Source organism: Phalacrocorax carbo, chromosome 28 (genome assembly GCF_963921805.1).
Source record: "Phalacrocorax carbo chromosome 28, bPhaCar2.1, whole genome shotgun sequence".
NCBI lineage: Eukaryota > Metazoa > Chordata > Aves > Suliformes > Phalacrocoracidae > Phalacrocorax > Phalacrocorax carbo.
This window is the reverse complement of record NC_087540.1, coordinates 1,500,980-1,525,993: the sequence shown is the minus strand read 5'-3', so window position 1 is coordinate 1,525,993 and position 25,014 is coordinate 1,500,980. Positions and strand designations below refer to the sequence as shown.

The 25,014-nt window shown below is 66.7% G+C and overlaps 2 protein-coding genes across 2 annotated transcripts; both read right to left on the bottom strand.

Moving 5' to 3' along the window:
- Nucleotides 1-609: 609 nt before the first annotated feature.
- Nucleotides 610-10,721, bottom strand: NTRK1 (neurotrophic receptor tyrosine kinase 1). Its single transcript, XM_064474709.1, has 17 exons — nucleotides 10,534-10,721; nucleotides 8,299-8,373; nucleotides 8,065-8,136; nucleotides 7,480-7,548; nucleotides 7,034-7,188; nucleotides 6,753-6,901; nucleotides 6,476-6,602; nucleotides 6,065-6,394; nucleotides 5,825-5,842; nucleotides 5,524-5,582; nucleotides 5,178-5,280; nucleotides 4,591-4,737; nucleotides 4,351-4,481; nucleotides 4,096-4,268; nucleotides 1,889-2,129; nucleotides 1,301-1,459; nucleotides 610-1,201 (listed from the first exon to the last, which is right to left on the bottom strand). Exons 1-17 carry the CDS (start codon nucleotides 10,719-10,721, stop codon nucleotides 1,016-1,018), a joined length of 2,382 nt encoding a protein of 793 aa, XP_064330779.1. The 3' UTR covers nucleotides 610-1,015.
- A 1,655-nt stretch (nucleotides 10,722-12,376) lies between these two features.
- Nucleotides 12,377-24,564, bottom strand: INSRR (insulin receptor related receptor). The gene is made up of 22 exons (XM_064474985.1): nucleotides 24,380-24,564; nucleotides 21,851-22,402; nucleotides 20,406-20,718; nucleotides 20,167-20,309; nucleotides 19,878-20,022; nucleotides 19,573-19,787; nucleotides 19,377-19,503; nucleotides 18,989-19,227; nucleotides 18,743-18,910; nucleotides 18,443-18,632; nucleotides 18,297-18,338; nucleotides 17,923-18,188; nucleotides 17,647-17,783; nucleotides 16,095-16,260; nucleotides 15,277-15,385; nucleotides 15,065-15,135; nucleotides 13,953-14,182; nucleotides 13,759-13,869; nucleotides 13,486-13,645; nucleotides 13,270-13,399; nucleotides 13,061-13,195; nucleotides 12,377-12,902 (listed from the first exon to the last, which is right to left on the bottom strand). Exons 1-22 carry the CDS (start codon nucleotides 24,471-24,473, stop codon nucleotides 12,638-12,640), a joined length of 4,008 nt encoding a protein of 1,335 aa, XP_064331055.1. The 5' UTR covers nucleotides 24,474-24,564; the 3' UTR covers nucleotides 12,377-12,637.
- Nucleotides 24,565-25,014: the final 450 nt, after the last annotated feature.

Below are 25,014 nucleotides of genomic sequence, written 5' to 3'. Positions count from 1 at the left end.
CAACCCGGGATCCTGCGCACCCATCTTCCCTGCATCCTGGGATCCTGGCACACATCGTCCCGGGATCCAGGGCACCCGTCATCCCCGCGTCCCAGGCACACATCATCCCCATATCCCAGGATCCTGAGCACCCACTACCCCAGGATCTGGGGTACCCACCATCCCCTATCCTGGGTCCTGAGCACCCAGCATCCCAGGATCCCGGGCACCCATCTTCCCTGGATCCCAGGCACCCATCACCCCAGGATCTGGGGTACCCACCATCCCCTATCCTGGGTCCTGAGCACCCAGCATCCCAGGATCCCGGGCACCCATCTTCCCTGGATCCCAGGCACCCATCACCCCAGGATCTGGGGCACCCACCATCCCCACACCCCAGGCACCCATCACCCCCATATCCTGGGACCCCTGGGGCAACATGTCCCCTCCAGCTCCTCTTCCTCAGTCAAAACCTCCCTGCTCCAAACATGCCCTTTTTCTCCCCAAAAGCCCTCCACCCCGCTCCATGCCCGAAGGACCCCCGGGAGCAGGCGGGTCCCAGCGCAGGGGAGAGATGGGCAGTTTTATTATCAACCAGTTTCGCTGCAGAGCGGGCAAACGCGGGGTGTCCCCACCGGCCGGGGACTGGGACGGGGGACGAAGGAGCAGCCAAGCCCCCAGGAAAGCCGAGCCCCCCAGCTCCCACACGGGCTCGGCTTTGCCCCCCCAAAGCAAACCCAGGTCAGCCGAGCGCCTCCATCCCGGCACGCCAGGGAAATGCCAAGGAGCCAGGCGGCACGGCCACAACCCCAGGGGGCACAGCCTGGGGGGCCCCCCATCCCAGCCCTACAGCCCCCCCATAGGGGTGGGCTGGCATTTTCCACTATAAATAACATTTCAGCCCTCTCCCCGCAACGGGGCGTCAGTCCGGGGGGCTCCGTTGGGTGGGGGGAGAAGGGCTGCACCCCCCCAGCGGGGTGAGCCATGCCCTTGGGGAGGGCAGGGGGGGCTGCGGAGGGTGGGTGGGGGTCCCCGCTCAGCCCAGGATGTCCAGGTAGACGGGGGGGGTCTTGACAAGGGCCTGGAGGCGGCTGTGGATCTCCTTGATGGGCCGGCGCTGCTGGGGCTCCCGCTGCCAGCAGCTCTGCATGATGGCGTACACCTCGGAGGGACACGTGCGAGGACGCTCCAGCTCCCGCCCCTGCGTGATGCACTCGATGGCCTGCGGGAATGCGGGATGGGGAGGGAGTACCCCCCTTTCCGGGTACCCCCAGGGGGGTCTGACGCCATCCTCACCGCCCCCCTACCCCGACTCGCTCACCTCGGTGTTGGAGAGTTGGTACCAGGGCTGCTTCCCGTAGGTGAAGATCTCCCAGAGCACCACGCCGAAGCTCCAGATATCGCTCTCGGTGGTGAATTTACGGTAAAGGATGCTCTCGGGGGGCATCCAGCGGATGGGCAGCATGGTCCTGCCCCCCACCTGCCCGCAGCGGGGCCGTCAGCGGGGCAGGGACCCCCCCCATTTCCCCTCCCCAGCCCTAGCCCTACTCGTTATGCACGCCTCAGGCTAGATATAACGTTTTAATATAGAAATGGTTTACGCTGAGGGTGGTGGGACACTGGAGGAGGCTGCCCAGAGAGGTGGGAGATGCCCCATCCCTGGAGACATCCTAGCCCAGGCTGGACGGGGCTCTGAGCGACCTGGTCTAGTTGAAGATGTCCCTGCTCGTGGCTAGGACTAGATGGCCTTTAAAGGTCCCTTCCGACCCAACCCAGCCTACGATTCTACAATTAAATACGGATGGAGATGGGTTGGGAGGCAGCAGCCAAGAGGGAAAACTGAGCGTGGCTCCCCCAGCCCATCGCGGAGCCGGAGGGGAGGAAAGGGGCAGCTCACCAGCCCGCTCACCCGGTAATAATCGGTGCTGTAGATATCCCGGGACATGCCGAAATCCCCGATCTTCACCAACAGGTCGTGGCCCACCAGGCAGTTGCGGGTGGCCAAGTCCCGGTGGACGAAGTGGAGGGAGGCGAGGTAGACCATGCCCGAGGCGACCTGCGTGGCGATCTGCAGCATGTGGCTCAGCGTCAGCTGCCCGCAGGGCTGCCCCTGCCCCTGGTCCAGGATCTTGGCGTCGGGGCCGTGGGACCTGCCGGGGGGCAGAGAGGCTGCTCGGAGCGGGGGGAACAGCGAGAGGGGGCGGGGGGGATGCACGGGGGGGCGGCGCGCAGCTGTGTGGGCAAAAAGCAGCGGCAAGGCTGTGCAAACGCATGCCAGGAAGGGTGTGCACACGTGTGTGCACGCCGGGGAAGGGTGTGCACATACATGCACACGTGCCGGAGAAGGGCGTGCACGTATGTGCATGCACGCAGGGGATGAGTGTGCACACGTGTGCACATGCATGGGGGAATGAGTGTGCATGCGCAGGGAGAAGGTGTGCACGCATGCCAGGGAAGGGTGTGCACACGTGTGTGCACGCCGGGGAAGGGTGTGCACATACATGCACACATGCCGGAGAAGAGAAGGATGTGCACGTATGTGCATGCACGCAGGGGAAGGGTGTTCACACGTGTGTGCCTGCACCCAGGGGAAGGGTGTGCACACGTGTGTGCCTGCACGCAGGGGAAGGGTGTGCACACGTGTGTGCCTGCACCCAGGGGAAGGGTGTGCACACGTGTGTGCCTGCACGCAGGGGAAGGGCGCACGCGTATGTGTATGTACGCATGGGATGAGTGTGCACACGTGTGCGCATGCACGGGGGAATGAGTGTGCATGCGCAGGGAGAAGGTGTGCACGCATGCCAGGGAAGGGTGTGCACACGTGTGCACGCACGCAGGGGAAGGGCGTGCACACACATGCACACGTGCCAGAGAAGGGCGTGCACATGTGCATGTGTGCGCAAGGGAAAGGGGTGCGCTGGTGTGCATGCACGCAGGGGAAGGGCACACACGTATGTGCATGTACGCATGGGATGGGTGTGCACATGCATAGGGGAGTGCATGTGCATGCACGGGGAGAAGGTGTGCACGCATGCCAGGGAAGGGTGTGCACACGTGTGCATGCACGCAGGGGAAGGGCGTGCACATACATGCACACGTGCCGGAGAAGGGCGTGCACATGTGCATGTGTGCGCAAGGGAAAGGGGTGCGCTGGTGTGCATGCACGCAGGGGAAGGGCACACACGTATGTGTATGTACGCATGGGATGGGTGTGCACACGTGTGCACACGCACAGGGGAATGCGTGTGCACGCGCAGGGAAAAAGTGTGCACGCATGCCAGGGAAGGGTGTGCACACGTGTGCATGCACGCAGGGGAAGGAGTGCACACGTCTGTGCATGCACACGTGCCGGAGAAGGGCGTGCACATGTGCATGCGTGTGCAAGGGAAAGGGGTGCGCTGGTGTGCGTGCACCCAGGGGAAGGGCATGTACGTATGGGCTGAGTGTGCACACGTGTGTGCATGCACAGGGGAATGCGTGTGCATGTGCAGGGAGAAGGTGTGCACGCACGCCAGGGAAGGGCGTACACACACGCATGCACGCAGGGGAAAGGCGCGCACGCGCGTGCACGCACACGGACCATCACGCCAAGGAAAGCCGCGTGTCAGGGCGCGCGAGCCTGCGTGGGCCGGGTGTGAAAGCGCAGCGGGGCGTGCGAGGTGGGCTGGGGGGGGTGTGTGTGTGGGGGGGGGCAGCCTCCAGCCGCCTCCAGCCGCCCTGCCTTTGATGCCGAGCGCGGCTGACAGCCGTGCCAGGGCGGCCGCGGCCGGGCGCTGGGGGGTTCTGCTCGGCAGAACCATTAATGCCAACTCCCATAACAATAATCATAAAAGCCACGTCTCAGAGCTCATCGCGTGGCCACTAAAGCGATGCCTCTGGCAGCCCCCCCCCCCGTCTAGCAGCAATACCTGGGGGGGCAATCGAAAAGTCTCTGCTTATTCCAGCTGATGGCCAATCTCTCTCTATTTAAGCCTCTCAGACAGCTAATCTAATCAATATTGCAAGGAGGGCTGCATTAGCAGGGAGCAGGCTGGCTGCGCTGATGGAGCGGCAGATGTGGGGGGGGGGGGACACGGACAGACACACGGACAGAGGACACCACCCCCCCCAGCCCACCTGAGGAAGCGGTTGAGGTCGCCGTGCTTCATGTACTCGAAGACCATGATGAGGGGTTCACCCTCGGTGCAGACGCCGTAAAACTTGACGATGTGTTCGTGCTGCAGCACCGTCAGCAGCTCGGCTTCGCGTTGGAAATCCAAGCGGGCGCTTTCCGTCACCTCTTTCAACGCCTGCTGGCACACGGCGTCAGCCTGGCACCCACCCCCCACCCACCCCCGTTATCGTACACACACAACCCCCCCCCCCCATCACCTTTACGGCCACCAGCATCTTCTCCTGCTCCGGGAGGAGGTTGTAGCACTCGGCCAAGAAAACCTTCCCGAAGGCGCCTTCGCCCAGCTCCCACTTCAGCACGATGTCCCGCCGCTGCACGTGGTGCACGCCTGGGGGGGACCCCCACCCATCAGTGCCCCCCCCTCCCCGGGCTGGGGCTGGGTGCACGGGAGGATGCTCGGGGGCCGCGGTCGTGCCTCCCCCCTCCCCAGCCCTTACAGGCGTTGCAGAAATACTGGGGGTTCTCGATGAAGTTGCTCTTCAGCCCTTCCAGCTTGCTCTCGGCCGAGGAGAGGGGGCTGCCCCCCAGGTTCATGAAATGCAGGGACATGGCCAGGTCGTCCTCCTGGGCCAGCACCGCCGAGCCTTGCGGGGACAAGGACAAGGCCATCGGGGTGGGGGGTCCCGTGGCACACACACACACCCCCCCCCAGCCAGCGCAGCCGGTGCCAGGCTCTGCCGAGCATCCCCCCGCCTCGGCTGGCCCCCGGGGGCCAAGGCAGCCAGATCAAACCCATTTAGAGGCTGAATCCATTCCAGGAGTGAATTAGCAGCTGCTGTCCGTGCTGCCGGGGGGGAGCCGGCACCCCCCCACGGTCCCCACCCATGGTCCCCCGCCACGGTCCCAACCCGGGGTCCCCACCCTGGGTCCCCACCCGCGGTCGGGTCCCCACAGGGACCATCACGCCACAGCCGTGTCCCAGCCCGGGTACGCCATGGATGGGGGAACAGGGGTGTCCCCACGCCATGACTCGAATCCCCCCCAGAGCCTGCGGCACCAGGCGAGGCGGGGTGGGGGGACTCACGGTTAATGCCGAACTTGGACCGGCGCCCGCACTTGTTGAGCACGACGAGCATGACGGAGAGGAAGAGGGAGGCGAACACGGCCAGCGCCACGGCCACCGAGACCTGGTGACAGCAGGGCTCAGACTGGGGTCCTGCCACGTCCCTTCTCCCACCCCTCGGGGAGGGGCTGAGGTGGCCACAAGTCCCAGGAGCTGCCACTGGGGAAACTGAGGCACCAGGGCTCTGCCCTTCATCCCCACCGTGCGTCCCCCTCCCGCTTGGCTCTGGGTTGGCGGTCCCTTGAGGATTTGGCCCACCCTCCCGCAGGTGTCCTGGTGCCCCCCCAGCCCCGGCGCATCCCCTCACCCCGAACGTGTGCTCGTCCATCGTCTCCACGGGCCCCTCCAGCGAGCTGTTCCTGGTGCCTGGGGCAGGGACAAGGGCGTGGGTGAGCGTGGGTAGGGGGTCCCCATCCCCCAGGGTGGTCGCGGCAAGAGGGGGGACCAGGATGGCAACACTCCTCTGCACCCTCGGTGCGGGCTGCAGGTGCCCCAGGATCGGCCCTGGTTTTTTGGGGGGTGCATGGTTTGGGGGGGGGGGGCTGGGGCAGGGGGGTGTGCCTGCTGCAGCAGGGACCCCACGGGGAGCAGCGCACCCAGTCACTCACCCAGCGGAGACAGAGACACTGATGCAGCCCAAAGGGAGAGGAAAAAAAAGGAGAAATGCTCATTATTGCTCAGGTGAGAGCCCTTCCCCGCCTGCTCCCACCCCTGGGGAAACTGAGGCACGCCGGGGCTTGCTCGGAGCCAGCGGGCAGCGCCGGGTACAGCCCGCTTTATACGGCGCGTCTCCCCCCGCCGAGATGGGAGAAGCCCACCGGCCCTGCCCGGTGTTTGCCAGCACCTACCGGGGATGGGCTCCTCGGGGCTGAAGCTGAACGGGTTTTCCATGAAACGCCCGTGGACGCTGCGGGCGGCGAAGCCCAGGGGGTTGCGGACCAGGAGGGTGTAGTTGCCGTTGTTGACGTGCGTGGGACGGTTGAGCTGGAGGCAGCCGTGGAGGATGGTGGAGTTGTGCTCGTACTCCACGATGCGGGTGTGGATGTAGGGTCCCTCGGCCAAGGCCGTGCCGTTGAAGAGCCAGCGGATGCTGGGGACCGGGTTAGCGTCCACCGAGAAGGGGATGCACCAGAAGTGCTGGGGGATGGCTTCGTGCAGGAGCAGGATCACGGGGGGAACTGGGGGACGCAGAGCTGGGTGGGTCCCCGAGCCGGACCCCTCACCCGGACCCCCACACCAGCCCCCTCCCGGCTGCTCACAGGTGACGTTCAGCATCACGCTGTCCTCCGCCGGCCCCACCGCGTTCTCCGCCCGGCACGTCAGGTCTTTGTGGTTGAGGTTGGACGACACGTTGTTGATCTCCAGGACTATCTCCCAGTCCGAGAGCTGCGGGGGAGCACCGGGATGGGGTGAGCAAACAGCCCCCCCCCAGAGCTGTTCCAGCCCCCGAGCCCACCGCACTGGCGAGAGGATGCTGCGGTGGGGACGGTGCTGCCAGGGAGGTCCCCGGCCGTGCCCCGGCGAGGCTGAGCTTGCCTTGGTGACGACGAAGAGCTCGGCTCCCACCTCCGGGAGCACCCACTCGCCGGTGGCCGGCGGCTCGGCGGCGATGCGGCAGGTGAGGTTGACGCTGTCCCCTTGGCGCAGCACCGCTTCGGGGTGCTCGATGCGGACGGTCGGGGGCTCTGCCGGGGAGAGGGGGGCGTAAGCGAGGGGACCACGTCCCCTTCCACATCCCACGCTGTTCCCAGCCAAGTAGCTCAGGAGTGGGGGGACAAAGGCTGCACCCAAACCCGGCGGGGTGCCCTGCCACGTACCGCAGGCGCGGAGGGGCTGGCTGCCCAGGGGGACCAGCACGCTGCCCTCCCAGCAGCCCAGCGACTGGTTCCCCAGCTCGGCCCGGCTCCCGTTCTGCCAGAGCTGCAGCCAGCGGAGGCCGCAGGAGCAGTTGAAGGGATTTCCCACCAGGATGCTGAGATGGAGCAGGGAAGGGGACAAGGGGTCAGACGGGCTGCGGTGGCTCGGATCTGGGTCATACACAGGTGTATATGTCCCCAGCGGTGTCAGCCGAGGCTGGAAGCCAGAGTCCCCAGCTGCACCGATCCTGCACCGAGTGCTGCTGGTGCCCCCTGTGCCGCCCCCTCCCCATCCGAGCTGCCATCTCGCTGCGTCCCCAGCCCAGTCCCTGCCTCCGTGTCACCCCACGGGCCATCCCAGGTGGGGGATGCTCCGCACCCACCTTCCCTCCCTCCCCATCACTCACAGCTCTTGCAGGGGCAGATGCTGGAAGGTCTTCCAGGAAAGGCTGTGGAGCGCGTTGGAGGAGAGATTCCTGCCGGGAAACACCCGGTGAGCCGCCCCTTCCCACCGCAGACCCCTGTCCCCCATCACCCCACCCTTGGAGAGGGTCTGGTCGGGGTGCGGGGCAGCATCGCGGCCACCGCTGTCACACCGTGACCAAACGAAACCTCCACTGCCAGGGTGCCACCCGCCTCCGGGCACCTCCTGGCGAGGAGGGAGCCCCACACACCCCAGGACGGGGTGTCCCCCCCTGCTCTCTGGGGTCCCCTCCCACACCAGGGCAGCGCAGAGCTCCCGGGGCGGGGGGGCCGGCAGCTGCCCGTACTCCTGCCCCCCGATCAATGGTTTCCCACTCAGCGGCAGAGCCCCACCATGCAGCCCCCCCCCCCGGCCCCGCCGATGCGCCGCGGGACACCATCGATCCTGCTTGGGACCAGCCACCCCGCGCCAGAGCCGAGCGCCCGCGGGGACGGGGCTCCGAGCCCCAAAACCGGGGGGGCTGGGGGGCTCAGGGGAGGGAATTGGATGGGGAGGGGGGGATACTTACACATGGCTCAGCCTCGGGGTGTCCAGGAAGGCGTCGGCAGAGACGTGTTGCAGCCCCGACCGGGAAATGGTGCTGGGGAAGGGAAGGGCTGAGCACCCGCTTTGGGGACCCCGAACTCCACCCTGGGAGCACCCCTCTTCACCTCCCCGCAGTGGGATCAAGGTCTGGGGATCGCCCCATCCACCAGCCCCCCTCATTTCCCTGTGCAAGGACCCCACCCCGGGGGGTGCTCACAGGCTCCTGAGGTCCCATAGCATCCTGGTGTCAGCCCGGGTCAAGGTCATGAGCGTCTGCTGGTTCTCGATGATGCTGGAAGGCAAACGAGGGGGGCTGGGGGAGCAGCGCTAGGACCCCCATGCCAGGGGCTGCCGGCAAAGCGTGGGGTGAGAGGAGCAGGGGGCCACGGCTGTCCCCCTCCCCAGGCTGTGCCTGAGCCACCCCACACCAGCCCATGGCTGGGGACGGGGACGGAGCCGAGCTGCCCGCCTGTGCCTCAGTTTCCCCTGGGCAGAGGGGGGTGAGCTGGGAAGGGGGGGGCCGGGGATGGCCGCAGGCGGCCCGAGTCTCCGGCCGGCGCGTGGTGTGCGGGGCCAGGACTGAGCCACGGCTTCGAGCCCATGGTCTTCCCAGGGAGCGAGTTTGCTGAGTCTCAGCCCCACTCCCCCGTGGGTCCCCCCCCTTTCCTCGCACCCTTCGGTGCCCTGCGATGTGACGGGGGGCACCAACTGTCCCCCCACCTCCCCATTTCCCAAGGCAGGAGATGAAGGAAAGCTCCTCTGGGAGCAGGGTTTTCCCCACCTGCCCCACCCCAGGGGCTGCTCCTGCAAACCCCAAATTCTCAGAGATTAGTTGGGGATTCAGACCCACACCGAGGGGGGTTTTGTCCCGTTGTTCCCCGGGGGGGGCCCTACTGCCACCCCCATGGACAAGGATGGGAGGGATGAGGGCGGCTGGGGCAGCGGCACGGCCGGGGGTCTCACGGGGGACCACCATCCCTGCCGTCCCCCACCCCACCCCGCGAACAAAGAGCTGGCAGCGCCCCGTGGTGCAGCATCCCCCGGCACATGGGGAAACTGAGGCACAGAGACGTGCCGCAGCCAGCCCCCGGCAATGCGGCATGGCCAGGGCTGCGGTGGGGGGAGGACCCAGGAGTCTGGGCACCCCAAATATTACCCAGCACCCCATACCACCCCCCCAGCACCCCCCTTGCCTCTGCTTGCTCCAGCCCTCCTCTCCCCACCATGCATTCTGGAGCGGGGAACTGAGCAAGAACAGGGGAGATCCCCCAAACCAGCAAATTCAGGGTGCCCCCCCTCATCACCCAAACCTGCAGGCTCCAGGGCAGGGCGGTGGCCCCACCAGGGTGGGGGAAGAGGGGCTCAGTCCCTCCCTGCACCCCGGCTTTACCCACCATGGGTGCTCCGCACCAGGGACCCGCTGCACACTCAGCCCTTCACCCCACTTGGCATCACTGCAGGAGGGGGTGAAGAGTTGCCCCCAGCCCCTCACTCAGTCCTTGAGGGAATGCAGCAGGGACCCCCCCAACACCTCCCACCAAGCAACCCTGTTCCCCACAGCGATCCCAGCCCCATAGCAGATGCAGCCCCACTGCTGGGGCCTCAGCCCCATAGCGCTCCCTGCTCCATCACCGCCCCAGCCCCACAGCCCTGTCCCCAGTCCACAAGCCCCCAGCTCCCCAGCCCCATCACCCCCAGCCCCCCTGCCTGGTCCCCAAGCTCCATCACCCCCAACCCCATCACTGCATCCCCCAGCCCCATCACCCCCAGCTCCCCTGCCCAGTCCCTGAGCTCCATCACCCCCACCCCATCCCCACCACCGCGTCCCTCAGCCCCATCACCCCCAGGCCCGTCACCTGGTCCCCCAGCTCCATCATCCCCAGCCCCATCACCCTGTCTCCCAGCCTTATTGTCCCCAGCCCCATAGCCCCCCACCCCATCCCCATCATCCCCAGCCCCATAACCCCCTGCTTGGTCCTTGAGCCCCGTCACCCGCAGCCCCATCACCCTATCCCTGAGCTCCCCTGCCCACTCCCTGAGCTCCATCACCCCCAGCCCCATCAGTGCATCCCCCAGCCCCACCACCCCACCCCTGAGCTCCCCTGCCCACTCCCTGAGCTCCATCACCCCCAGCCCCATCACCGCATCCCCCAGCCCCATCACCGCATCCCCTAGCCCCATCACCGCATCCCCTAGCCCCATCACCCTCAGCCCCATCAGTGCATCCCCCAGCCCCACCACCCCACCCCTGAGCTCCCCTATCACCCCCAGCCCCATCACCGCCTCCCCCAGCCCCACCACCCCACCCCTGAGCTCCCCTATCACCCTCAGCCCCATCAGTGCATCCCCCAGCCCCACCACCCCTGAGCTCCATCACCCCCAGCCCCATCGGTGCATCCCCCAGCCCCACCACCCCACCCCTGAGCTCCCGCATCACCGCCTCCCCACTCACACGTCGGTGAAGCCGCCGGTCCCCAGCAGCCGGGCCAGGCTGCCCACGGTGCCGGGCTCCCGGCAGAGCAGGGCACCGGCCCGGGGGCAGCGGCAGGGCCGGGGGCAGGGCCGGGCAGCGCCCGGGGCGGGCAGCGCCGGGGGCAGCAGCAGCGCGGCCAGGCAGAGCCAGGCGGGCAGCGGCGGCATCGCGGGGCCGGGGCGGACCCTGGCCGGGGCCGGGGCCGGGGCCGGGGCCGCTCTCCCTCGCACTTGCCCGGCAGCCCGAGCACGGGGCCGTGCGGGGCTTAAAAGCATCGCAGGGACCGGCCTCCCGGGAGGGGCCGGCGGTTCCCCCCGCCCCGGCACCGCCCCGGCCCCGGAGACCCCCCCCGGCCCTCGGGTGGGGATGGAGGAGCAGGGCCGGGTCTCCCCGGCCGCACGCCCCCCCCGCCCGTCACTCACCGGCACTGGGGGTCCGGGAAGCCCCCGGCCTGGGAGGGGGGGGATCGGCCGCAGCCCTGGCCGGACCCCCCCACGCCCCACGGAGGGCTGTCCCGCCGCCCACGGCCACCGGGCAGGATGCCTGCCAGTCCCCTGCCTAGATGCCTGCCTAGACCCCTGCCCAGACCTCTGAACCCTGTCTAGACCCTTGCACCCCGCCTAGGCACCTGCACCCTGGCTAGACCCCCGCCTAGACCCCCGCCTAGGCACCTGCCCTCTGCCTAGACCCCCGCCTAGACCCCCGCCTAGGCACCTGCCCTCTGCCTAGACCCCCGCCTACACCGCTGCCTAGGCACCTGCGCCCTGGCTAGACCCCAGCCTAGACCCCTGCACCCTGCCTGCACGCTTGTGCCACCCGTACCTGCACCCTGCCAGCACCCTGCCTGCACACCATCACCCTACAACTGCAGACCTGCACCCCACAGCCCCAAACCTGCCCTCCAGCCCCACAAAGCAGCGCCCCGGCACCCCCAACCACACCAGGGCACACATGGACGCGTACAGCGGCCCAATCCCCTGCTGTCGCTCCTGATCAGGACCCTCCTCCTCCTCCCCCCCGGGGAGGCACAGCGTGGCCAATGTGCTCCCATGTGTCCCCATCCCCACGCCGGTCCCCGAGCGCATCCCAAAGCACCTCCGGGGGTGGCTTATCTGTGCACTGAGTTTAGCATGTTCTCAGCCCGTGTTCCTCCCGCACGGCTCAGCCCCAGGCCCATCTCCCACACCAGCCCCTGGTGACACCCATGGGGCTACAGTCCCCCCCTGGGGTGACCCCCCATGAGACCCTACTGCCCACCCCCAGCAGCCCCCCGCCCCCTGCCTCAGCAGAGCAGGCCGGTGGCTACCACCCGCCACGTCCTCCCAAATTCTTCTGCTTTGACGTTTTTCCCCAGAAACGCCCCCGGTTCGGGCACCGCAGGGTGAAGCCGCAGCCGGGGAGCGCAGGAAGCAGATGGGACCTGTGGGGGAAGGAGTGGAAAGCCCCGTGTGCCGCCTGTCCGTCCCCCCCTGACCCCCACAAACCAGGCACTTCCGCGGCCGAGTTTCTTTCCCCTTTATTCATGCTCATCCCGTGGCCACAGATTAGACAGCGAAGCCCCTTCCGCAGACCAGCACAGCCCCGACACTGGTCCCAGTGCTGGGGACTGGAGGGGGGCTTGAGGGTGCCCCCAGGCGTCTCCCGCTGCAGGGCTGCCCCGTGCCTCTGTTTCCCCATCTGTAAAAGGAGGGGGGGGGGGTCGCACTACTGACCTGTTTGCTGGGCAGCTGGGGAGCGGCGTCAGGCTGCTGGGGGGACCCTGAACCCCTCATCCCCCAGACCCCCATTTCCCCCCCCAGCAAAAAGATATAAGAAAAGACTGGGGTGGTCTCCTCCCAACTGGCAGCCCCCCGCTCCCTCCCCCCCGACTTAGGGGACTCCAATTTATTCCCAGGGGAAATGCACCCCACGGAGCATCCTCTCTTTGCCTGCCACCCCCTTCCCAAGGCACCTGCTCCTCGGCCAGGCCCTTGGAAGCAATAAATAATGCGGGGCGGGGGGGTCCCGGTGGTGGGGGGCTGGCTGGAGGAGGGTGAGGGGGTGCAGAGTCCGGCGCGGGTCCGAGGATGCTCTGGGATCAGAGTCAGGCCGTCCCGTTGGGGAGGCGGCCGGGGCTGTGGTCCTTGCGGTCAGGCAGGGGGGACGCGGGGGGCTCGTCCTCCCCGGGGGACTGATCCGTCTCGGCGTCAGAGGGTTCGCCCGAGCCGCGCCGGCGGTTCTCGGGGCTGTAGAAGAAGGAGAGGGTGCGGAAAGCGGGCGCCATGTGGTCCTTGATGCTTTCCAGGAGCTGGATGAAGGAGGGGCGCTGGCGCGGGTTCTGCTGCCAGCACAGGCACATCAGCTCGTGGCTGTGGGAGAGAGGGCACCCGCTGGCTTTTGGGGGGTCCCAGCACCCTGTGGCCATCCCAACAGAGACCAGAGGCCAGGGTGATGGGCTTGGTGCCAGACACCCCCCCCTCCCAACAGCAGGGTGGGGATCCGAAGGGGGTTTCCTCCCACCACTCACAGTTTATCGGGGCAGTTTTCGGGCCGCTCCAGGACACCGTTGTCCATGACGAAGCGCAGAACCTGCTCGTTGGACATGCCCTGGTAGGGCTGCTCAGCCAACGTGGCGATCTCCCACAGCACCACGCCGAAGGACCTGCCGGCACGCCGCCGCTCAGCCGGGGGGGCGTCCCCCAAATCCCCCCGGGGTTCCCCCACCCCAACACCTACCAGACGTCGGACTGCGTGTTGAAAATGCCATCCTTGAGGGCCTCGGGGGACATCCAGCGGACGGGGAGCAGCCCCTTGCCCCCTTTCCGATAATAATCTGTCTCATAGATATCCCGGGTCATGCCGAAATCTGGAGGAGGAGGAAGAGGAGGAGGAACGTGTGAGCGCCAGGAGACGCGGGGCTGGCAGCGAGCCTGCCCGCCGCTGCCCACCCACCTCCGATCTTGACGGTGAAGTCCTCGGACACCATGCAGTTGCGGGCGGCCAGGTCCCGGTGCACGAACTTGTTGGCGTTGAGGTACGCCATGCCGTCGGCGATCTCCCCCGCCATCTGGATCATGTCCTTGAGCGACGGCGGCGGCAGCCCGGGGTTGTTCTGTACCGTGCACAGAGAGTCGGGGCTGGGGGGCACACAGCAGGACCCCCCCCAGGAGCAAGGTGGGTGCTCCTTCGCCCGTGGGGCCCTGCGGCACGCGGCCAGCCCCTCACCTCAGCATCAGGCCTGAGCGAGCGCAGGTAGCTCTTCAGGTCCCCGCGTGTCATCAGCTCCATGATTACCAAAGCTGGCTGGCCCTGGGACACGACACCGAGCAGACGGACCTGGGGGGACAAATGGGGTGGCACATGAGCGGCCAGACCCCCCCCCGCCATGTCCCCTCCCTCCCCTCCGGCTGCCCACCTACCACGTGGTGGCACTTGAAGGCTTTCATGACGGAGGCCTCGTTGAGGAACTCGATGCGCTCCCGCATGGTGGCCAACTCGTTGACTGTCTTCAGGGCCACCTTGGTCTCCTCGCCCTCGGTGGCCAGCCCCAGAGCCAGCCCCTCGTACACCATCCCGAAGGAGCCCTGCCCCAGCTCCCGGATCACTGTGATCTTCTCCCGGGACACCTCCCACTCATCGGGGATGTACACTGTGGGGGGATCACCCCCTCACTGTCACCATCACCATTAACATCCCTGTCACCATCCCCATCACCACCCTATCCCATCCCCATCCCCATCCCAACCCTGTCTCCTGCCCCATCTCCATCTCCATCCCGTCTCCATCACATCCCCATCTCCATCCCATCCCCATCCCCATCCCTTCTCCACCCCCATCCCATCTCCATCCCATCCCCATTCCCATCCCCATCCCATCCCCATCCCCATCCCCTCCCCACACCCATCCCATCCCCATCCCATCTCCATCCCCTCCCCACCCCCATCCCATCTCCATCCCATCCCCATCCCCATCCCCATCCCCTCCCCACCCCCATCCCATCTCCATCCCCTCCCCATCCCCATCCCCATCCCCTCCCCACCCCCATCCCATCTCCATCCCATCCCCATCCCCACCCCAATCTCCATCCCCATCCCCATCCCCATCCCCACCCCAATCTCCATCCCCATCCCCATCCCCATCCCATCCCCACCCCAATCTCCATCCCATCCCCATCCCCATCTCCATCCCCATCCCCATCTCCATCCCATCCCCACCCCATCCCCATCTCCATCCCCTCCCCACCCCCATCCCATCTCCATCCCATCCCCATCCCCATCTCCATCCCCATCCCCATCTCCATCCCATCCCCACCCCATCCCCATCTCCATCCCCTCCCCACCCCCATCCCATCCCCATCCCCATCCCCACCCCAATCTCCATCCCATCCCCAGCCCAGCCCAGCCCCAGCCCAGCCCCAGCCCCAGCCCCAGCCCATCCCCATCTCCATCCCATCCCAGCCCCGCCGGCACAGCCCTGCCCAGGGAAGGGGGCAGCAGACCCCACGGGGATGCCCCTGCCCATCCCTACGTACTGTCCGAGGCACTGAAATACTCAGGGTTGACGGAGGCGTAGAGCGTCCCACTGGGGTACCCGTCGTTGCTCCTGTGAGGGGTGGGCATCCCTCAGCGGCCGGGGGGCACGACACTGCCTCCCCCCAACCCTTCCCCAGCCCTGGCTCGCTGGGACCAGGCCCCAGCCCAGCCCTGGGGGTGTGGGGCAGGGGGAGGGGGAGGTGTCTCTAACCTCTTCTTGTTGTAGAAGAAGACGAAGATGGCGAGGCAGGAGATGAGCACCATGAGGACCACGGGCGTGACCGTGAGCAGGACGTAGAAGCTGCCAGATTCCTCCTCGGCTGCCGGGAGCAGGCGGCTGTGAGCCGGGGCCCAGGCACTCACCCGCCCCACGCATTGCAGGGACACTTGTCCCACCAGAGAGGGGGAGCCCCCAGCTCCCCAGACCAGCAGCACCCACTGATCCTTGGGTGCTCCCATCCCAGAGCATCCCCCAAACCCTTAGATCTCCCAATCCATGCGCATCCGCTGATCCACCAGTGTCCTGGTTCAGGAGCACCCCCTGATCCCCCAGCTCCACAGTCCAGCAGCTTCCCTCATCTTCAGCATCCCAGCCCAAGAGCACCCCCTGATCCCTGGTGTCCCAGTCCAGGAGCACCCCCGGATCCTCAGCATCCCAGTCCAAGAGCACCCCCTGATCCCCAGTGTCCCAGTCCAGGAGCACCCCCTGATCCTCAGCATCCCAGCCCAAGAGCACCCCCTGATCCCCAGTGTCCCAGTCTAGGAGCACCCCCTGATCCTCAGCATCCCAGCCCAAGAGCACCCCCTGATCCCCAGTGTCCCAGTCCAGGAGCACCCCCTGATCCTCAGCATCCCAGCCCAAGAGCACCCCCTGATCCCCAGCATCCCAGCCCAGGAGCATCCCCCAATTCCCCAGTGCCTGGATCCAGCAGCACCCCCGGACCCCCAGCTCCTCCCAGCCTGCCCCTCCCTGCCTGCCCCGGAGCTGGGGACCCCGCTGGCGTGTCCCCCCCCGTCCCCCGCAGGTACCTGGCCCCAGGATGTAAAACTTGACGAGCCCCGTCCACGAGCCGTTGCCGGCCAGCGAGGTGGCCCGGACCTTGGCCGAGTAGTTTCCCGGCTGGAGCAGGGCCAGGTGGACGCCCCCGTACTTGGAGTAGCGGTGGCGGGAGACGCAGACGACGGTGGTGACCTCCTGTGGGGGGCGATGGGGCGGGTGGAGAATGGGGGGGCTTCGTCCCCGTCCCCACCCCCAGCCATGCGCAAGCCTCGGAGGAGGGGGATGGGATGGGATGGGAGGGGGATGGGATGGATTGGGATGGGGATGGAGATGGGGATGGGGATGGAGATGGGGATGGGGATGGGATGGGGATGGGGATGGGGATGGGGATGGGGATGGGATGGGGATGGGATGGGGATGGGGATGGGGATGGGGATGGGATGGGGATGGGGATGGGGATGGGATGGGGATGGGATGGAGATGGGGATGTGATGGGGATGGGATGGGGATGGGGATGGATGGGGATGGGGATGGGGATGGGGATGGGGATGGGATGGGGATGGGATGGGGATGGGGATGGGGATGGGGATGGGATGGGGATGGGGATGGGATGGGGATGGGATGGAGATGGGATGGGGATGGGGATGGGATGGGGATGGGGATGGGGATGGGATGGGGATGGGATGGAGATGGGGATGTGATGGGGATGGGATGGGGATGGGGATGGATGGGGATGGGGATGGGGATGGGGATGGGGGTGGAGATGGGATGGGATGGGGATGGGATGGGGATGGGGATGGGGATGGTGATGGGGATGGGATGGGGATGGGGATGGGGGTGGGATGGGGATGGGGATGGGGATGGATGGGGATGGGATGGGGATGGAGATGGGGATGGGGATGGGATGGGGATGGGGATGGGGATGGGATGGGGATGGGGATGGGGATGGGATGGATTGGGATGGGGATGGGATGGATTGGGATGGGGATGGGATGGGGATGGGGATGGGGATGGGGATGGGGATGGGGATGGGATGGGGATGGAGATGGGGATGTGGATGGGGTGGGGATGGAGATGGGGATGGGGATGGGATGGGGGTGGGGATGGGATGGGGATGGGGATGGGGAGGGGGATGGGGATGGGATGGATTGGGATGGGGATCAGGATGGGGAGGGGGATGGGATGGGGATGGGGATGGGGATGGGATGGATTGGGATGGGGATGGAGATGGGGATGGGGATGGAGATGGGATGGGGATGGGGTGGGATGGAATGGGAATGGGATGGGGATGGAGATGGGGATGGGGATGGAGATGGGATGGGGATGGGGTGGGATGCAATGGGATGGGGATGGGGATGGAGATCGGATGGGAAGGGGGATGGGATGGGATGAGGATGAGGATATGGATGGGAATGGGGATGGGGATGGGGATGTGATGGAGATGGGGATGGGGATGGGATGGAGATGGGATGAGGATGGGATGGAGATGGGATGAGGATGGGGATGGGGACAGGATGGATGCTGTTTCCCTGTAACCAGACCTGGCAGGGCCAGGCAGGGGGTGCCTCGGGGGGTCCTCACCTCGCTCTCACGGCTGTATTTGATCTCGTACTTGAGGATGAGCCCGTTGGGATTCCTGGGCTCTTCCCAGCGCAGCAGGACGCTGTTCTTGCTGGCCGGCTCCCACGTGACGTTGCCGGGAATGTTATCAGCTTGCACTGGAGAAGGGCACAGAGGGCGTCAACTCCTGGAGGCATCACCGGGACCCTGACCCACACCTGACCCACCGCCGGGACCCCAGAGCACCCCAGCATCGCCAAGGCAGGGTTTGGAAGGGGAGAGGCTGCCGGGACGTACGCTCAGGCATGGTCCTGGCGAAGACGAAGGTGGCGGCACTGCATCCCACGGTGTGCGCGGCGTGGTTGCAGGCGTGGATGTCGATGCGGTACTCGGTGAAGTGCCGCAGCCGTGACAGCACCGCCCGGTCGCGCACCACCTTGTCCTCGAAGATCTGGAAGTCGCGTTTGGGATCACCGCCGGCGCGGCTCGGAGGTGGCGGCTCTGCCGAGGAGGCATTGGCTGGGGATGTGACGGCCACCACGTCCCTGCGCCGCTTCGGGGTCCTGCGGGAGATGGGGACAGGAGGAGGTGGGGAGCGAGGATGCCTGGGTTGTCCTCCAAAATCAAGCAGGGGAGGGGAGACCCTCCATGCTTGTGTGGTCCCTGCTCACCTCTGCGGGTTCTTGTTGATGGATGTCACCTTCCAAGGTGGCCTGAGACAACAGGAGATCGGTTAAAGGATCTTCCACGAGCAGCCACCAGACCCCACACCCAGCCTGGGGAACCCCCTCGACAGGGGAACCCTCCCAGATGTCACCTGGGGATGATGATGGAGTTGTGGAGGAAGTTCTCAAACTTCTTCTGGAAGGACTCGGCTTCGCCCTCCATGTGGAGCTGCCCGTCAGCGGGACGGCAGGGGCAGCACCGCTCCTCCGCGTCCTGCTCCACCTCGGGGCCGTCCCCGTCCCCGAAGCGGGTGTCCGCGCTGCTGGTGGGCAGCTTCAGACCTGCGGGCAGAGACGGGCAGGGCTCGCCGCGCCGCCGGAGCCCGGCTGGGTGGCAGCATCCCTGTGTCCTTGGTCACTGCCCCCGACCCGCCTGCGCTGCCCGCCCTCACCTTTGTGGCAGTAGTCGTTGACGTAGAGCTCCATGTCCTCGGCCAGCTGCTGCCACAGCACCAGGTAGTAGGTGATGTTGCCGTTGCGTTGCGTGGGTGGCTTCCAACGCACCACGATGTGGGAGGAGGAGTTGGACATGGAGATGACATCCCGGGGCACCGTCGGGGCTGAGTGGACACAGGGATGTCAGTCTGTCTTTGTGGGGCCACCACGGGCATCCTCAGCCCCCCCCCTCAGCCCCTTACCCGCCGGCATGGTGCGGATGTAGACCACCTCGCTCTGCGCCCCGTAGTTACGCCCTTCCTCGGCGGTGGTGAGGGTGATGGCGCGGACGAAGATGGCGTATTGGGTCCAGGGACGGAGGTTGAGCAGAGCCACCCCCGGCGCCTGCTCGTTGCTGAAGGGCAGCTCCACGTCCAACACGTTCCAGCTCTGCGCCCCGCAGGCGTCCTGCCCCACGTACTCTGACACGTTCTGGAAGGGTCTGCCCCACACCAGGCATCGGGGTGGGTCCCAGGACCCCCTCCCAGCCACACGACCCCTCCTGAGGTCCAGCAGCCCACGAGGACACCATGGGTTGGGGGTCCCCAAGCCCTCCACAATGGGGACAAGTGGGGGACAAGGACCACTTACGACTCCTTGTAGTAGACGATGAAGCTGAGGAGGTCCCGGTACTCGGGGGGCCGGTACCGCTCCCACTTGAGGAAGATGCGGTCGGACTCGGTGACGTTGGAGATGAAGCGCAAGGTCTGGGTCTTGCCTGTGGAGGGGTGGCAGGGTTAGGGCAGGGGGTCGCGGCGCTGCCGGGTGTCCCCGTCCCCGTACTCACAGGACGCCCGGTCCCCGTTGGTGCGGGGGTTGATCTCCGCCTTGTTCTGCCGCCCCTTGGTGCCCGTCACCTCCTCCATGCGGTAGATCTCGGCCAGGCACAGCTTGGGGTTGAAGGCGAAGTACATCTTGCCCACGGGGATGGAGAGGACATGGTGGCTCCAGTCCCAGAGCTGCTGCAGGTTCTGGTTGTCCAGGACGTACAGGGTGTAATTCCTGTAGGAGGAGACGTGGATGGAGGCGGTGGGCACGGGCATCCCCAAAGCCACTTGTGTGTCCCCCCCCACATCCACACCCCACCCTCACCCGTCCACCATGGAGTCGCCACGGATCAGCTTGAGGTTCTTGAAGAAGGACAAGGAGACGAGGGCAAAGGAGTGCTTGATCTTCAGGAAGCCCGTGATGGTCTCGATGAGCCCCAGGCTGCTCTGCAGCTCCGAGGCCAGGTTATCTGAGGATAACCCACGGGCATGAGCTCACGGAGGGGGGCACCCCCCCATTAATTCACCCTACAAGTGAAAAGCCCCCCCCCGCCTCACCCCCCAGCAGCTCTCCCATCCAGGGTGAGTTGCAGGGGGCCGGATCCGGCACTCACAGCCCCGGCGGATGTTCACGATGAGGTTGCCCTCGACGAGGGTGCAGCCCCCCAACTCCTGCGCCGCCTGCGTCGAATCGATGGTCTTGGTGCCCACCTTGCACTCCTTGGGGCACAGCCCCTCGCACTTGTGGCAGAAGATGCTGCGGGCGGGAGGATGGCGACGGGACATGAGCCGGGCGCCGCGTTACCACTGCGCCCACGCCGGGGGGGTGCACCAGGGACACCCCCTCCCTCACCTGCTCTCGTTCCTGGTGTAGCCCGAGGGGCACTCGGAGAGGCACTGCCGCTGGTGGATGACGAACTTGGAGGCGTCGCGGGGGTTGTCGGAGACCTTGCGGAGGCTGGCGCAGTATTCGGCGGTGACGCAGCGCCAGCCCTCGTACTCGTAGGTGCGGGGCGGGCAGGAGGGCAGGCAGTGCCCGTTGAAGTGGAAGTGGCGGCAGGCGACGCAGGCTCGGTTGTCGCGGGGTCGCCCGCAGCCCCCCAAACACTCGGCGTGGCAGCACTCGCCCGCCGCCGTGCACGCCGAGCCCGCGCCGCACGGGCACACTGCGGGGAGAGAGCCGGCGCCGTGGGCGAGGAGAAGCCTCCGGGAGCAGGGGGTCCGGGGTTTGCTCGGGGGGGAGAGGGAAGGGGTGGGAAGGGCTGGGGGGGGGCTGCTGACACCCTCCGGCTCTGGGGGGGATGGAGGGATAGATGGAAGGATGCAAGGATGGAGGGATGCATTGATGGAAGGAGGGATGCAGGGATGGAGGGATGGAATGAGGGATGCGGGGTTGCAGGATTGGGTGGAAGGAGGGATGCAGGGATGAAAGGAAGGATACAGGAATGCAGGAATGGAGGGAAGGATGGAGGGGTGAAGGGATGAAAGGATGCAGGGAGGGATGTGGGGATGCAGGAATGGACGGAGGGAGGGATGGAAAGATGGAAGGAGGGATGGAGGTTTTCAGGAATGGAGGGAGGGAAGGATGGAGGGATGCAGGGAGGGATGAGGGGATGCAGGAATGGATAGAGGGATGCAAGGATGAAGTGATGGAGGGATGCATGGTGGGATGAAGGGGTAGAGGGATGCAGGGATAAATGGCAGATGGATAGATGAAGGGATGGAAGGATGGAGGGATGCAGGGACAGATGGAGGGATGGAGGAATGGCCAAATGGTGAGTGGACAGACAGAAAGGTGGGTTGATGGGTGGCTGCGTGACCAGGTGGATGGGTAAGGGCTGCGTGGATAGGTGCCAGGACGGACAGAGGGACGCTCAGCCCATGCTGAGCCCCAGCTGCCCAGTGCGGCCGGTGCTGGGGCAGTGGCTGAGGTTACACCCCCGATAAGGATCGGTGTTTATAGTACATATTTCATTACCAGGTCTCCTGTTTACAGCAAACGAGCCCAGGAGGGGCCCGTATTTACCTCGCCGCTGGGAAAACACGGCAGCCGGGAGCTGGTCTCTCCTCCGGAGGACGATACAGCGCGGATCCGGTTACCCCCACCACGCTGCCAGCGCGGCACGCTCCGCGCAACGGGGGAGCGACAGCCATGTGCCGGGGCCTGCCGCCCCCCCTTACAGCTCCACTAGCCTTCCCCAGTGCCCTCCCAGTTTACCCCACAGCCTCCACGGCGCAAACCGGCACCATCCTGGCGAAGCAGCCGGTACAACTGAGCCCCGCGCCGCCGGCACCCACCTTTCTGGCAGTAGCTGGATGTCCAGCAGCGATAATCCAGCTGCCCATTGACGCTGGTCTGTGCACATGGCTTCTCCACGTCCAGGATGCCCGGGCAGACGTCGGCGCACTCTTCGGCCAACTTATTACCGACGATGTAGGTGTTGTCCACGGCGTCGGGCAGCAGCAGCCCCCAGTCGATGGTGGAGAGGTGGCAAAGCTCCTGGTTGCGCTCGATGCGGACCGAGCCGCGCAGGACATGGCCCAGGCTGTGCAGCCCCACGTCCCGCAGGTGCGGCATCTCGAAGATGACCAAGGCGTAGCTGAAGAAGAGGTTGGTGCCGCGGATGACGGAGAGGTTGGGGAAGAGATCCCGCAGGCTCTCCAGCCCGTAGACGCGGAAAAGGAGCAGGTACTCGGTGATCATGAGCAGGCGAGGGAAGCTGAGCCCCCGAAAGTCCTCGGCGCCCGTGGTGAACATCAGCAGGATCTGCAGGTTGCCCTCGATGATGGAGCAGTTCTCCAACTTCTGGAGCTGGGAGACGTCGTTGCGGATGTCCATGCTGCCACAGACTGGGGTGGCGAGAGGGGGACCCCGTGGGCCGCGGGGACAGGACAGTTGCCCCCCCTCATCACCACCCAGGGACCCCCTGCGTGCCGCACCCATTGCTGGGGCCGCAGAGACCCTCAGGGGGGTTTAATATCCCAGCCCTGCCTGTCAAATGTGGCTGCAATTGGTTTGGATGGCCAGGGAGACGCGAGCGGCTCTGACAGGCAGCCGACGCGCCGCGGCTCTCCGGGGCACGACGTGTCCATCAGCGCGGTGAGCGGTGATGCTAACGAGGTCTGGCTTCCCCCGGCAGCCGTCTCGCCCCGTGTCACTGCCGGGAGCACGTCCCAGCCCTGCTGCCCACCCCGGGGGGGGGGGTCCGGCTGGAAAGCAAGGGGCTTTCCCCCTTCCCTGAGCTGTGGGGGGCTCACGGCGTTCCCCCCCCCGCCGCTGCAGGCGTGTGGTTACCCAGCGGGCCGGCAGCTCCCGTGGGGTCATTCCCATTAATTCCCCGGCACGGTGCCCAGGTGGCTAACGGGGCACGTGGGGCTACCACGGGCACCCAGGTGGCACAGCCCTGGCGGTGGGTTTGCCACGCCAGGGTTTTTCCACCCAGATTCCCCCTAGAACCTGGGAGTATCGAGTATGACGAGCAGGAGCATCTGGGGGGAACACGGGGCCAAGCATCTCCTGCTTCCCGGTGCCGGTGGGGATGCAAGGACTGGGGCGAGCAGGCGGCTTCCCACCGGCAGCATCCCCGGCCTGAAACCTGACGCCAAGTTATGGTGGAAAGAAGCCGCTGAGATCCCGGCAAGGGATTTACTGTAAACACCCAGAGTAAACATGGCCGGCTCGGCGCGTACCCTAAACAGGAGGCAACGCCGGCACCCTGGCTCAGCCGCCCGTGCCGCGGAGGCCCGCCGGCCGCCACATGGCATGGTCCGGGTCCCGGCGGGGGTCCGGGTGCGTGGTTTGCCCCTCGCCTGTTCGCAGCCAGCCTGGGCCCGCGGTGGGTGGCTGTACCCTCGCGAACGCGTGCCCGGCGGCGGTTTTTCCCTCCGTGTCACTCATTAACCGCGGGCACCGGCGGCAGCAGGATCACGCCTGCCCCTCGCCCCCAGCCCCGCACTGGGGCTCGGCCGTTTGCTGGCTGGGGGGGAGCCCTGGGACCCCTGTCCCCCCCCCCAGTGAGGACACAAGGGTCCCCTCACCCTCCTGCAGTGGGACCGGCCGTGGGTGCAGCACCGGCACGGGGGGTTACAGCACCCGCTGCCACCACCCCCCCTCCCTGACCTTGGCAAAGTCACCCCGTCCCTCAACCGTGCGAGGGGACAGGGGTCCCCCGTGACCCTGGGGGGACAGAGAGGGCACAGGGGTCCCTGGTGGGGGGAGACACAGCGAGGCTTCACACCCCTCCTCCTCCATCGCTCCCACACCAACCCCCCCCAGCACACTGCCTCGGTGCTCGGGGAAACTGAGGCACGGGGCGGCGGGGAGAGGGCAAGGCAGGACAGACCGACGGACCCTGAACCCAGCCCCTCTGGAGCCCAGACATCCCCCGCCACAGCCGTGAGAGCTGCACCCCCTCCCCACCGAGCCGCCCCCTCCCCAGCCGTTTTCCATCCCAGCAGCAGCGCTGGGAGCAGCGGCGATTTTCCGCCCAGCTACAATTTCCCACCATCCCGGCTCCCGGTGGGGCCAAGGGATCGATGCCCCCGGCTCCGGCCGAGCCCCCCGCCACGCTCCCTTCTTCCCATCCCAGCAGTGGGGGGGGGGGGTGTCCCCCTCTGCCCCTCCTGCCCTGCATGGGGGGGTCGCAGCGTATGGGGGTACTGCTGTGAGGGGAAACTGAGGCAGGGAGCAGAGCTTTGCCTCGGGGTGCGGCTCTTGCAGACCCCCGAGCATGGGCACTGCCATGCAGCCCCCCGCTCCAGAACTTCCCCCCCCACAAGAAAACACCCCCCTACCCCGCTCCCAGCCACCCCCTTCCAGGCACTTACTTTCAGAGGGGGCCCACACGGGGGGCAGCGGGAGGGGACCGAGGACCAGCAGCATCACCCCCAGCCGCAAAGCACCCAGCACCCTCGTCCCCATCCCCGAGTGGGACCCCCGGGGTTCCGTCCCCGTCCCGCCTCGGGCGCTGCTGCACCGTGTCCGGCCTCACACGCCGTGTCTGGCCGGCACTCGCCGCCGGCACCCGCGGCACGCCGGGATAGGGGTGGCCCCCGTGGCCTTCGCCCGGACCCTGCGGCCCCTTCACTTTTGTTTTTGGCTGCCGCACACAAAATATTTAGCCTGACAACTGTCAGGGCCAAGGCCAGGGCTTGTTTGGGAAATAGAGAGGGGGGAAAACAGGGCGGCCCCCCCCCGCCCCTGCCGGGGAGGGCTGGGAAGGAAGGGCTGCCTCCTGCCTCAGTTTCCCCAGCTGGAGCAGGAGGATCCAGGTTGCTCTGGAGTGGGGATGCCGGGCAAGCAGCCGAGCGCCGACGGAGACCCCCCGCACCGGAGCGGCACGGATGGGGGTGACTCAAGGGTCACCCTCTATCACAGGGTGCCAGGACCCCACATCGCCTGGGGTCCCCACGCCCTGGCAGCCCTGCAGCGAGGAGGCGGAGCGGGAGGAAGCTGCGGGCGC

Excerpts from the sequence above, each read along its gene's own strand:
- NTRK1 (XM_064474709.1), bottom strand. The coding sequence starts at position 10,721 with ATGCCGCCGCTGCCCGCCTGGCTCTGCCTGGCCGCGCTGCTGCTGCCC. Across the intron at positions 7,189-7,479 it reads CATCTGCCCCTGCAAGAGCT|CATCCTGGTGGGAAATCCCT; the intron begins GTGAGTGATGGG and ends GCTCCATCTCAG. Across the intron at positions 6,902-7,033 it reads CCAGCCCCTCCGCGCCTGCG|AGCCCCCGACCGTCCGCATC; the intron begins GTACGTGGCAGG and ends TCTCCCCGGCAG.
- INSRR (XM_064474985.1), bottom strand. The coding sequence starts at position 24,473 with ATGGGGACGAGGGTGCTGGGTGCTTTGCGGCTGGGGGTGATGCTGCTG. Across the intron at positions 20,023-20,166 it reads CGTGAACATCCGCCGGGGCT|ATAACCTGGCCTCGGAGCTG; the intron begins GTGAGTGCCGGA and ends GGTTATCCTCAG. Across the intron at positions 19,504-19,572 it reads CAACGGGGACCGGGCGTCCT|GCAAGACCCAGACCTTGCGC; the intron begins GTGAGTACGGGG and ends ACCCCTCCACAG.